This window comes from Rhinopithecus roxellana, chromosome 7 (genome assembly GCF_007565055.1).
Source record: "Rhinopithecus roxellana isolate Shanxi Qingling chromosome 7, ASM756505v1, whole genome shotgun sequence".
NCBI lineage: Eukaryota > Metazoa > Chordata > Mammalia > Primates > Cercopithecidae > Rhinopithecus > Rhinopithecus roxellana.
The window spans coordinates 2,335,359-2,348,512 of record NC_044555.1 but is presented as its reverse complement, the minus strand read 5'-3'; the positions used below and the strand labels follow the sequence as shown (position 1 = coordinate 2,348,512).

Below are 13,154 nucleotides of genomic sequence, written 5' to 3'. Positions count from 1 at the left end.
GCTTGTGCTATGCATCCTAACGTTTTCGGATTGATATAAGGTAGAAACTCAGGAGCACATACTTTAGATGTTCTGGGCTGTATCAAAATTTATGCCAAAGTATAAAAAAGCCATTAATCAGTAGGTTACCCTCTTGTTAAACTGTACTCTTTCTTTCTTCCAGTATGACCTTTTTGACAATGTTTAAAAAAAAAAAAAAATGAATGTGGCCTAAAACCTTGTCGTATTGCCAATTTAGAGCTGCCTCCTGAGGAGAGAGCCCAGAATGTCACTCGACTTCTACGAAAGCAGGCTGAGGAGGTCAATACTGAGTGGGAAAAATTGAACCTGCACTCCGCTGACTGGCAGAGAAAAATAGATGAGACCCTCGAAAGACTCCAGGAACTTCAAGAGGCCACGGATGAGCTGGACCTCAAGCTGCGCCAAGCTGAGGTGATCAAGGGATCCTGGCAGCCAGTGGGCGATCTCCTCATTGACTCTCTCCAAGATCACCTCGAGAAAGTCAAGGTACCGTACCGTCTACTTCTTTGCTTCGGGGCTCTTTGAGAGACTCAAAAGAGCTTCTAATCTGAACTTGAGTGCAGTGTTATCTTCCCACAAAGTTAAAGCTAGAGCACTTAAGCAATAGAAATCGGTCCATCTTTCACAAATTCAGTCTTCTTTCACATGGTATTTTCTCCAAGAGAAGACAGTGATCTAATCATTTGTCTGTCTTCAGTTATATGAAATGAAATATTTAAAAAGTTACAGGGCAAGAAATCATTTTGACTTTGCTATTAAGTGATTGTACTAAAGTCTGATGTGTGTGTGTGTGTGTGTGTGTGTGTGTGTGTGTGTGTGTGTGTGTGTGTATTGCTTGTGTTACTTAGTATCAGAATACAGAAAAATGAAACGCTTAAGCAAGAGCCAGGAGTCTAGGTGTTGGCCCTTTTGCTAACTAAATTATATGACTTGGGTAAGTTATGGTATGGTGAAATAAGGTCGTTAATGTGTGGCCCTTCCCTTGGAAGGCAACATTTGTAATACAGTTTCAAGTTTCATTGGCCCACTGCAGAAGTGAGGGAAAATCATTATATATTTGGAAGACCACTGTCTGTAAGACCAAAGTTAAATTCCCTTGTGGCACAAAGATGGCAAATGTATTCTATAGGAAAAAATACATATTTAGGACTATCATTTTGAGATCAGCAACTACTCATCTATTGTCAACACCACAAAAGTCCTCCTAGATTAAAATTCAAAAGAAGTTAAATTCCCTCATGCACTCAGCATGTTTGCCAGCATCCTCAGCATCCTCATTCTAGAAGTTGTCCTCTTCCTTGGCTTTCATGGAACTGTTCCATCCATGTTCTTCTTCCTATATTTTTCTAGATTCTTCCCTTCTGGAAATTCTAGATTCTACCCACCCTTCAAATACTGTTGTGCCCAAGTTTCTAACCTTACCCTAATTCTCTTTTGATTGTTTAAACCCTCCGTGTTTGAGATGGCATGGATGGTGATGTATCTACATCTCTAGTTCGCATCTCTCTTCTGATCTCTGAATCCATATGGCATCAGGATCACAAATGCAACTATTCTGAAACCAAGTTCATTCGTTCCCCTGTTTTTCCATGTCCCTACTTCTGTCCCCTCCTATCTGACATTTTCTTTTCCCCTGTTTCCTATTTCAGTTAATGAATCATCATCCAGCAAATTTTCCAGGCTAGAAACTTTAGGTTCATCCTTAAACCCTTCTGCATTTTCACTGACGGCACATGATGGCTCATGTTACCTCAGAATAGCTCTTTTATCTTTTCTCTCCTCTTTTAACCAATGTCCTTTTTAATCCCCAGCATCTTTTACTTAGATGATAACAGTATACATCTTTAAATCCCATTCACCCCTCCGTGTGCCTGGCATATCTTAGATACTGCATTTTAAATGTTTGGTGAATTAATGGATGGATGAATGGTTTCTTTACTGATGTTCCTGCATTACCCAGCCTCTTCCAACTCTAATCCAAACTCCTTGCAGAAGAATGCTTGCCTAGAAAATGAAATCCAATGAATAAGGAGATTAAGTGGCTATTTTCTTCCTAGCCCTGGCTTACCTTCTCAGCCATAGCTCCCGTTCTCCAGACCATTTAATACACTCTGTCCATATGATATATATATATATATATGATGGCATATTTGGGAAAAAGGGGTGATATGGGCAGAGTGTATTGAATGTGTGCGTGTAAAGTATGTACGTGTGTGTGTATATATGTATGTATATGTATATACATACATACCTAGATACATACATATATATACATCGATATATATACACACACATATATATATCTGCCTTTGCAAATGCTGTTCTCTCTGTCTGGATCCCCCTACATTGTCTACTTGGTGAATTTTCACTCAGCCCTCAAGGACCAGCCAAAATGTTACCTATCTTTGTTGTCTTTCCTGGGTGTCTACAACCCCCAACTCCCACCAAGCAGAAGAAACTGCTCACAGTTGGTGCTCTCATAGATCACCAAGCTTGCTAAATTGTCACACTTAAATTTCACATATATTGTAGCAACATGCTTATGCATTTTTTTTCTCCCGGAGAAAGTGACGTTGCTAAGAGCAAGGATCATACTGTACATCTTTGGGCTCCTAGCCTAGGGCCAGCAACATGTGAGGAATCTCATTAAGTACCTTCATTTATTCACTCAACAGCTGTTTATCAGTCATTATATAATGTGCTGGACAGGTAATTATAAAAGAAACAGACTTGGTCATTGCCTTCATGAAGACTATGGTCTAATGTTGAATTGCATAGCTCTTCATTAAAATAGTAGGTAAAAAATTTAAAAAGAAAAGATTAAAAATTTGACTTTAATACTTCTAAAATCCCTTCTACCCCAGCATTTTATGACCCCATGTCTAACATTTAAAGTAGGGGTTAACTTTGCTGTCTTCTGGAAAACTAAGTGTTTTGAAATGTATTACCTAGTATTTTAAAAGCATTAAAAATGTTAATTTTATTCAAAAATATAGGGACTAATTTTTTGACAGTCTTCTCCAAAAATGAGAAATAAGTTAGGAAAATGTCCCAATGGAACTAAATTAGTTAATATATCAATTAAATCGCTCAATAGATAGGCCGTTAGAGCAGACATAAGGGATTCATTTTTAGCCATACTTGTCACACAGGTACATTTGTAAGATACTGAGTATGGATGGAGAAGAGAATGTGTACAGCATAATTTAATAATTAAAAATAACTAAAAGCATAACAGTTCAAGTATCAGCTGGCCTTCACCCAACCCTATTCGCAGTATTCCTTTTAGTTTCCCTGTCTTATCTGTTCTTGGTCTTAAGACAAACTTCATTTTCCATACCCTAATTGGTAAAACTGTCATTCGGATCCCAATAATAGCAAAACATATAAATATTAAACATACCTTTCAAAAGATTATATTTATAACCCAACACATCTATCTTTCTCAGACATACATACACGTAAGTTATGGTACTTATCTAAATTTTTATGTACTGGTAATAATAGATGTGATTGGGCTTTTGAATCAGTGTTGTATTTTATGCATGTTTCAAACTATGAATTACATGAATTCATATATATTTATCTCCCTTCAGTAGCTCTTCTTCAATTTTGCAATGGAAATATATCATTTTTCTCCATTGCATCTTATTGACACTGGGTTTGAAACACTGAAGCTTTGGGGGTAGTAGTTTACAAGGAATGAGTTTTAATAACTGAAATTTATTTCAGAAAAAAGTAGAAGTGTACTTGAAACCACTGTTCCCATTTTTCCACTCAGCAATTTAAGCCCTCAGAGGATTCATGCTGTGGGGAACTTGAAACTGATAACTAGGCAGCTAGCCAGAAGAACATTTTATATATCCATATCAGTTCATTTCCCTCACCCCTAGAGACTCTGTATCATAGTACCCCCCTCCGTTCTGATCTGATGTGTTAAATAACTTGTTATTCAAGTGACTAAGTAATATGTGTTTCTGTGAGATTTCGCGTTCTATAATTGTATCAGCAAATGGGGCTTTTGGATTTAAAGAATGGGTTAAACAACAATGACTAAGTCCCTGGCCTTTATGGAAATGGCGTTATTGCTAGCTGATCATCTTCAGGTGGTGAACATGGTAAATTAATAGATGGAAACACAACATTAATATTGACTATATTGCTCACTAAGAGAATCTCAGCCTTCCAAATATAGCTTCCATAGGAAAAACCAGTAGAATAAAATTTAAGTTTTAAATGCTTCTTTACTTTTAAAATTCATGATTTATACTGCTTATCAAATATTTTAAGGGCAAGATCATGACTTTTCACTTTACTGAAAATAGCACCAGTGCTTATTTGACTAGACAAATATTCTACTTTCCTTGTAATGGAGAATAGGAATAATCTTTGAATCACTAGGTGCTCCACATAGATCTGTAAGTGGAATATATAAAGGCTTTAATAAAGTAGAATAACTTTTAAACGTATAGTCTGGATACAAGATTTTTGTTCTTCAGGACAATCCCAATGTGAGAAAGTTTGTGGATTGTTGTTTTCTTTTTTTTTTCTTTTTTTTTTTTTGAGAGAGAGAGTCTCGCTCTGTCACCAGGCTGGAGTGCAGTGGTGAGATCTCGGCTCACTGCAACCTCCGCCTCCTGGGTTCAAGGGATTCTCCTGCCTCAGCCTCCTGAGTAGCTGGGACTACAGGCGCGCACCACCATGCCCAGCTGATTTTTGTATTTTTAGTAGAGACAGGGTTTCACCATGTTGGCCAGGATGTTCTCGATCTCTTGATCTCATGATCCGTCCACCTTGGCCTCCCAAAGTGCTGGGATTACAGGCATGAGCCATCACTCCCGGCCAGATTGCTGTTTTTTAATGTTTTGCTTTTGTTCTAATAAACCATGGTTTCTCTTTTTTTAATTTTTCTTTTTTGAGACAATCTCGCTCTGTCACCCAGGCTGAAGTGCAGTGGCGCTATCTTAGCTCACTGCAGCCTCCGCCTCCGGGGTTCAAGCAATTCTCCGCCTCAGCCTCCCAAATAGCTGGGACTGCAGGCACCCACCACCATGCCCAGCTATTTTTTTTTTTTTTTTTTTTTTTTTTGTATTTTTTAGTAGAGATGGGGTTTCACCACGTTGGCCAGGCTGGTCTCGAACTCCTGACCTCAGGTGATCCGCTCACCTTGGCCTCCCAAAGTGCTGACTTACAGGCATGAGCCACTGTACCCAGCCTATAAACCATAGTTTCTCTACACCAAAAGTGGTATGTCATTCTTGAGCCAGGAATATTTCAGTGTCTTTAGTTTACCTGTTAACTCTGAACACAGTTTTTCATACACTGTAGATAACTCTCCCAGGCTGCCATCTTGGAATATGCAAATCTGTCACATCTATGTAGTTATGCATTTTGCATTTTTGTCAGACTTTTAACTTACATCTCTTACTGTGAAAAGTCACGGCAGGGATTCTATGAGCTTTTTCTTTAAAGTTCCTACAATGAAATGTTTTGATTAAACCTTTTTGGCATTCAAATTGAGATTGATTTAATGATGTGTGTAGCGGGCCAGAAGTTATGTTGAAGTGACAATGCCATCCTTATTTATCTTCAGCATTCACATCTAAAGTTTTAAGAAGAAAACTGGCAAATCCACCTTTTTAGGCTTACCATCCTCAGTCCCTGTGACTTTGGGGTGTTTTTTTGTTTGTTTGTTTGTTTGTTTTTTTGAGAAATTTGTCAAAGAAATGCAATCTTAGAATTTGACATTGAGGAAGCCAAGTATATTTCCTCTGAATAGATAATGTGAAATGTGATATGATGTATTAGAATTTCATCTTCACTTTGCCAAGCAAGACACTTGCAACCATATTCATGCAACTATCTTCCCTTATTGCTTTTCTCTTCTTAACCTTGGTTCTAAAGTTTTCTTCTTATTGTATTAATTTTGTTACGCTTCCCATTTATGTGAGTTGAGTCAACCTTACCTGATTTCTTATATATGAGTTATATAAGGAAAACTTATCTTTTCCTGTAGAATTTGGGAATGAATGGATAGAATCAACATGAACAGGGCGACCCTAAAAATCATTCAAAACATATAAGCTCTCCCAACTCTGAATAAACTAGTGATATCTTCATAATGAATAAGGTATACTGCCTATAGTAGGAAGAGGAAAATTTATTAATATTTTGTGCATTGTTAAAGAACTACAAATGAATTGCTGTGTGGAGGCTTTCATTGTTGTTGTAAAAAATGTTATGTGTATTAAGTAAGCCTTTGATGGAGAAGAAAAAACAAAGAAAAAATATTCAATCCTTCATAAATCTGGGTGAAATATGAAGCTAATAATTCGTGTTACATGGGGTAACCAGGGTTTTATCTAGTTTACAAAGCATGCAATTGCAATGTTTAAAAGCGTATGATTTGGCCTTTAATATCTGAAAATATGTCTGTCAAAAGCCATATTATAGCGATTGTCACTCCACACTTTATATTTTAATAGAATATTTGTGTACTTGTGATTAGAGATGTTAGTGGGTTTCTAAACCAGTACTGTATTAAGGATTTTATGCTATTGTAAAATTATGGATTATATGAATTCATATATATTGATTTACTTTCAGTAGCTTTTCAATAGAATATCTAGGGTTTAATACAGCCTAGAAACTAAAATAGGAATTATTCATCTTTAAAATCCTGACCAAAGAGGTGGCTGGCAAGATGGCTGAATAGGAACAACTCCAGTCTGCAGCTCCCAGTGAGATCAACACAGAAGGCGGGTGATTTCTGCATTTCCAACTGTGGTACCCGGCTCATCTCATTGGGACTGGTTAGACAGTGGGTGCAACCCATGGAGGGTGCAGAAGCAGGGTGGGGCGTCACCTCACCCAGGAAGCGCGAGGGGTCACTAAATTCCCTTCCCTAGCCAAGGGAAGCCGTGAGGGACTGTGCTGTGAGGAATGGAGCATTCTGGCCCAGACACTATGCTTTTCCCACAGCCCTTGCACACGCAGACCAGGAGATCGCCTCAGGTGCCTACACCACCAGGGCCCTGGGTTTCAAGCACAAAATTGGGCGGCTGTTTGGGCAGACATGGAGCTAGCTGCAGGAGTTTTTTATCATACCCCAGTGGCACCTGGAACACCAGCGAGACAAAACCATTCACTCCCCTGGAAAGGGGGCTGAAGCCAGGGAGCCGAGTGGTCTAGCTCAGAGGATCCCACCTGCCATGGAGCCCAGCAAGCTAAGATCCACTGACTTGAAATTCTCGCTGCCAGCACAGCAGTCTGAAGTCAACCTGGAATGCTCAAGCTTAGTGTGGGGAGGGGCACCTGTCATTACTGAAGCTTGAGTAGGCAGTTTTCCCCTTACAGTGTAAACAAAGCCGCCAAGAAGTTCTAACTGGGTGGAGCCCACTGCAGCTTAGCAAGGCCACTGTAGCCAGATTGCCTCTCTAGATTCCTCCTCTCTGGGAAGGGCACCTCTGAAAGAAAGGCAGCAGCCCCAGTGAGAGGCTTGTGGATAAAACTCCCATCTCCATGAGACAGAGCACCTGGGGGAATGGGCAGCTGTGGGCACAGCATCAGCAGACTTAAATGTTCCTGCCTGCCGTCTCTGAAGAGAGCAGCAGATCTCCCAGCACAGCACTCGAGCTCTGCTATGGGACAGACTGCCTTCTCAAGTGGGTCCCTGACCCCCGTGCCTCCTGACTGGGAGATGCCTCCCATCAGGGATCGACAGATACCTCATACAGGAGAGCTCCAACTGGCATCTGGTGGGTGCCCCTCTGGGACGAAGCTTCCAGAGAAAGGAACAGGCAGCAATCTTTGCTGTTCTGCAGCTTCTGCTGGTGATACTCAGGCAAACAGGGTCTGGAGTGGACCTCCAGCAGACTCCAGCAGACCTGCAGCAGAGGGGCCTGACTGCTAGCATCAACATCAACAAAAAGGACATCTACACAAAAACCCCATCTGAAGGTCACCAACATCAAAGACCAAAGGTAGATAAATCCATGAAGATGAGGAAAAAACAGCACACAAAGGCTGAAAATTCCAAAAACCAGAACGCCTCTTCTCCTCCAAAGGATCACAACTCCTCTCCAGCAAGGGTACAAAACTGGATGGAGAATGAGTTTGGCGAATTGACAGAAGAAGGCTTCAGAAGGTGAGTAATAACAAACTCTTATGAGCTAAAGAAGCATGTTCTAACCCAATGCAAGGAAGCTAAGAACCTTAAAAAAAAGGTTAGAGGAATTGCGAACTGGAATAACCAGTTTAGAGAAAAACATAAATGACCTGAAGGAGCTGAGAAACACAGCACGAGAACTTCGTAAAGCATACACAAGTATCAATAGCCTAATCGATCAAGCAAAAGAAAGGATGTTAGAGATTGAAGATCAACTTAATGAAATAAAGCGTGAAGAGAAGATTACTGAAAAAATAATGAAAAGGAACAAACAAAACCTTCAAGAAATATGGGACAATGTGAAAAGACCAAATCTACATTTGATTGGTGTACCCGAAAGTGATGGGGAGAATGGAACCAAGTTGGAAATACTCTTCAGGATATTATCCAGGAGAACTTCCCCAACCTAGCAAGGCAGGCTAACATTCAAATTCAGGAAATATAGAGAACACCACAAAGATACTCCTCGAGAAGAGCAACCCCAAGACACATGATCGTCGGATTCACCAAGGTTGAAATGAAGGAAAAAATGTTAAGAGCAGCCAGAGAAAAAGGTCAGGCTACCCACAAAGGAAAGCCCATCAGACTAACAGCAGATCTCTTGGCAGAAACCCTACAAGCCAGAAGAGAGTGGGGGCCAATACTCAACATTCTTAAAGAAAAGAATTTTCAACCCAGAATTTCATATCCAGGCAAACTAAGCTTCATAAGCAAAGTAGAAATAAAATCCTTTACAGACAAGCAAATGCTGAGAGATTTTGTCACCACCAGGCCTGCCTTACAAGAGCTCCTGAAGGAAGCACTAAATATGGAAAGGAAAAACTGGTACCAGCCACTGTAAAAACATACCAAATTGTAAAGACCATCAACACTATGAAGAAACTACATCAACTAATGAGCAAAATAACCAGCTAGCATCATAATGGCAGGATCGAATTCACACATAACAATATTAACCTTAAATGTAAATGGGCTGAATACTCCAATTAAAAGACACAGACTGGCAAATTGGATAACGAGTCAAGATCCATCAGTGTGCTGTATTCAGGAGACCCACCTCCTGTGCAGAGACACACATAGGCTCAAAATAAAGGGATGGATGAATATTTACCAAGCAAATGGAAAGAAAAAAAAAAAAAAGAAGAAGAAGCAGGGGTTGCAATCCTAGTCTCAGATAAAACAGACTTTAAACCAACAAAGATCAAAAAAGAAAAAAAAATGATATTACATAATGGTAAAGTGATCAATGCAACAAGAAGAGCTAACTATCCTAAATATATATGCAACCAGTATAGGAGCACCCAGATTCATAAAGCAAGTTCTCAGAGACCTACAAAGGGATATAGATGCCTATACAATAATAGTGGGAGACTTTAACACCCCACTGTCAATATTAGACAGATCAACAAAACAGAAAATTAACAAGGATATTCAGGACTTGAACTCAGCTCTGGACCAAGTGGACTTAATAAACATCTACAGAACTCTCCACCCCAAATCAAAAGAATATACATTATTCTCAGCACCACATCACACTTATTCTAAACTTGACCACATAATTGGAAGTAAAACACTCCTCAGCAAATGCAAAAAAAAAAAACACGGAAATCATAAAAAACAGTCTCTCAGACCACAGTACAATCAAATTAGAACTCAAGATTAAGAAACTCACTCAAAACTGCACAACTACATGGAAACTGAACAACCTGCTCCTGAATGACTGCTGGGTAAATAAGGAAATTAAGGCAGAAGTAAATAAGTTCTTTCAAACCAATGAGAACAAACACACAATATACCAGAATCTCTGGGACACAGCTAAAGCCGTATTTGGAGGGAAATTTATAGCACTAAAATCCCCACAGGAGAAAGCAGGAAAGATCTAAAATTGGCACCTTAACATCACAATTAGAAGAAGTAGAGAAGCAGGAGCAAACAAATTCCAAAGCTAGCAGAAGATAAGAAATAACTAAGATCAGAGCAGAACTGAAGGAAATAGAGACACGAAAAACCCTTCAAAAAAATCAATGAAGCCAGGAGCTGGTTTTTTGAATAGATTAACAAAATAGATAGACTGCTAGCCTGACTAATAAAGAAGAAAAGAGAGAACAATCAAACAGACACAATAAAAAATGATAAAGGGGATATTACCTCTCATCCCACAGAAATACAAACTACCATCAGAGAATACTGTAAACATCTCTATGCAAACAAACTAGAAAATCTAGAAGAAATTGATAAATTTCTGGGCACATACACCCTCCCAAGACTAAACCAGGAAGAAATAGAATCCCTGAATAGACCAATAATGAGTTCTGAAATTGAGGCAGTAATTAATAGTCTACCAACCAAAAAAAGCCCAGGACCAGATGGATTCACAGCTGAATTCTACCAGAGGTACAAAGAGGAGCTGGTACCATTCCTTCTGAAACTATTCTAAACAATAGAAAAAGAGGGACTCCTCCCTAACGCTTTTTATGAGACCAGCATCATCCTGATACCAAAACCTGGCAGAGACACCACAAACAAAGAAAATTTCAGGCCAATATCCCTGATGAACATCAATGCAAAAATCCTCAATAAAAATACTGGCAAACTGAATCCAACAGCACATGAAAAAGCTTATCCAGCATGATCAAGTTGGCTTCATCCCTGGGATGCCAGGCTGGTTCAACATAGAGAAATCAATAAACGTAATCCATCACGTAAACAGAACCAATGACAAAAACCACATGATTATCTCAATAGAAGCAGAAAAGGCCTTCAATAAAATTCAACACCCCTTCATGCTAAAAACTCTCAATAAATTAGGTACCGATGGAAAGTATCTCAAAATAGTAAGAGCTACTTATGACAAACCCACAGCCATTATCATATTGAATGGGCAAAAGCTGGAAGCACTCCCTTTTAAAACCGGCACAAGGCTGAGTGCGGTGGCTCACGCCTGTAATCCCAGCACTTTGGGAGGCTGAGGCGGGCGGATCACAAGATCAGGAGATTGAGATGATGGTGAAACCCCATCTCTACTAAAAAAAAATACAAAAAATTGGCCAGGCGCAGTGGCAGGCGCCTGTGGTCTCAGCTACTTGGGAGGCTGAGGCAGGAGAATGGTGTGAACCTAGGAGGCAGAGCTTGCAGTGAGCAGAGATTGTGCCACTGCACTCCAGCCTGGGCAACAGAGCGAGACTCTGTCTCAAAAAAAAAAAAAAAAAAAGACACAAGACGAGGATGCCCTCTCTCACCACTCCTATTCAACATAATATTGGAAGTTTTGGCCAGGACAATCAGGCAAGGGAAGGAAATAAAGCATATTCAAATAGGAAGAGAGGAAGTCAAATTGTCTCTGTTTGCAGATGACGTGATTGTATATTTAGAAAACCCCATCGTCTCAACCCAAAATCTTTTTAAGCTGATAAGCAACTTCAGCAAAGTCTCAGGATACAAAATCAATGTGGAAAAATCACAAGCATTCCTATACACCAATAATAGACAAACAGAGTGCCAAATTATGAGTGAACTCCCATTCACAATTGCTACAAAGAGAATAAAATACACAGGAATACAACTTACAAGGAATGTGAAAGACCTCTTCAAGGAGAACTACAAACCACTGCTCGAGGAAAGGAGAGAGGACGCCACAAGCAAATGGAAAAACATTCCATGCTCATGGATAGGAAGAATCAATATCGTGAAAATGGCCCACTGCCCAAAGTGATTTATGGATTCAATGTGATCCCCATCAAGCTACCATTGACTTTCTTCACATAATTAGAAAAAGCTACTTGAAATTTCATATGGAACCAAAAAAGAGCCCACATAGCCAAGACAATCCTAAGCAAAAAGAATAAAGCTGGAGGCATGATGCTACCTGACTTCAAACTATACTACAAGGCTACAGTAACTAAAACAGCATGGTACTGGTACCAAAGCAGATATATAGACCAATGGAACAGAGGCCTCAGAAATAATGCCACACATCTACAACCATTTGATCTTTGACAAACCTGACAAAAACAAGCAATGGGGAAAGGATTCCCTATTCAGTAAATGGTGCTGGATAAACTGGCTAGTCATATACAGAAAACTGAAACTGGACCCCTTCCTTACACCTTATACAAAAATTAACTCAAGATGGATTAAAGACTTAAACATAAAACCTAAAACCATAAAAACCCTAGAAGAAAACCGAGGCAATACCATTCAGGATATAGGCATGGGTAAAGACTTCATGACTAAAACACCAAAAGCAATGGCAACAAAAGCCAAAATTGACAAATGGAATCTAATTAAACTAAAGAGCTTCTACACAGCAAAAGAAACTACCATCAGAGTGAACAGGCAACCTACAGAATGGAAGAAAATTTTTGCCATCTATTCATCTGACAAAGGGCTAATATCCAGAATCTACAAAGAATTTAAACAAATTTACAAGAAAAAAAACAACCTCATCAAAAAGTGGGCAAAGGATATGAAAAGACACTTCTCAAAGTGGGACATTTATGTGGCCAACAAACATGAAAAAAAGCTCATCATCACTGGTCATTAGAGAAATGCAAATCAAAACATGCCAGTTACAGTGGCGATAATTAAAAAGTCAGGGAACAACAGATGCTGGAGAGGATGTGGAGAAATAGGCATGCTTTTGCACTGTTGGTGGGAGTGTAAATTAGTTCAACCATTGTGGAAGACAGTGTGGCGATTCCTCAAGGATCTAGAACCAGAAATACCATTTGATCCAGCAATCCCATTACTGGTTATATACCCGAAGGATTGTAAATCATTCTACTATAAATACACATGCACATGTATGTTTATTGCAGCACTGTTCACAATAGCAAAGACTTGGAACCAACCCGAATGCTCATCAATGTTAGACTGGATAAAGAAAACATGGCACAGATACACCATGGAATACTTTGCAGCCTTTTTTTTAAAAAAAAAAAAAAAAATGAGTTCATGTCCTTTGCAG

General features: G+C 39.4%; 1 protein-coding gene across 3 annotated transcripts in view; it reads left to right on the top strand.

Moving 5' to 3' along the window:
• The window catches only part of DMD (dystrophin), a 2,245,117-nt gene that overhangs the window by 1,866,423 nt on the left and 365,540 nt on the right, over positions 1-13,154 (top strand). For all 3 annotated transcript variants that reach the window (XM_030933724.1, XM_030933725.1, XM_030933726.1), the window contains one exon: positions 239-507. In XM_030933724.1, the coding sequence (XP_030789584.1) occupies positions 239-507 (269 nt within the window). The remainder of the gene's footprint in view (positions 1-238; positions 508-13,154) is intronic.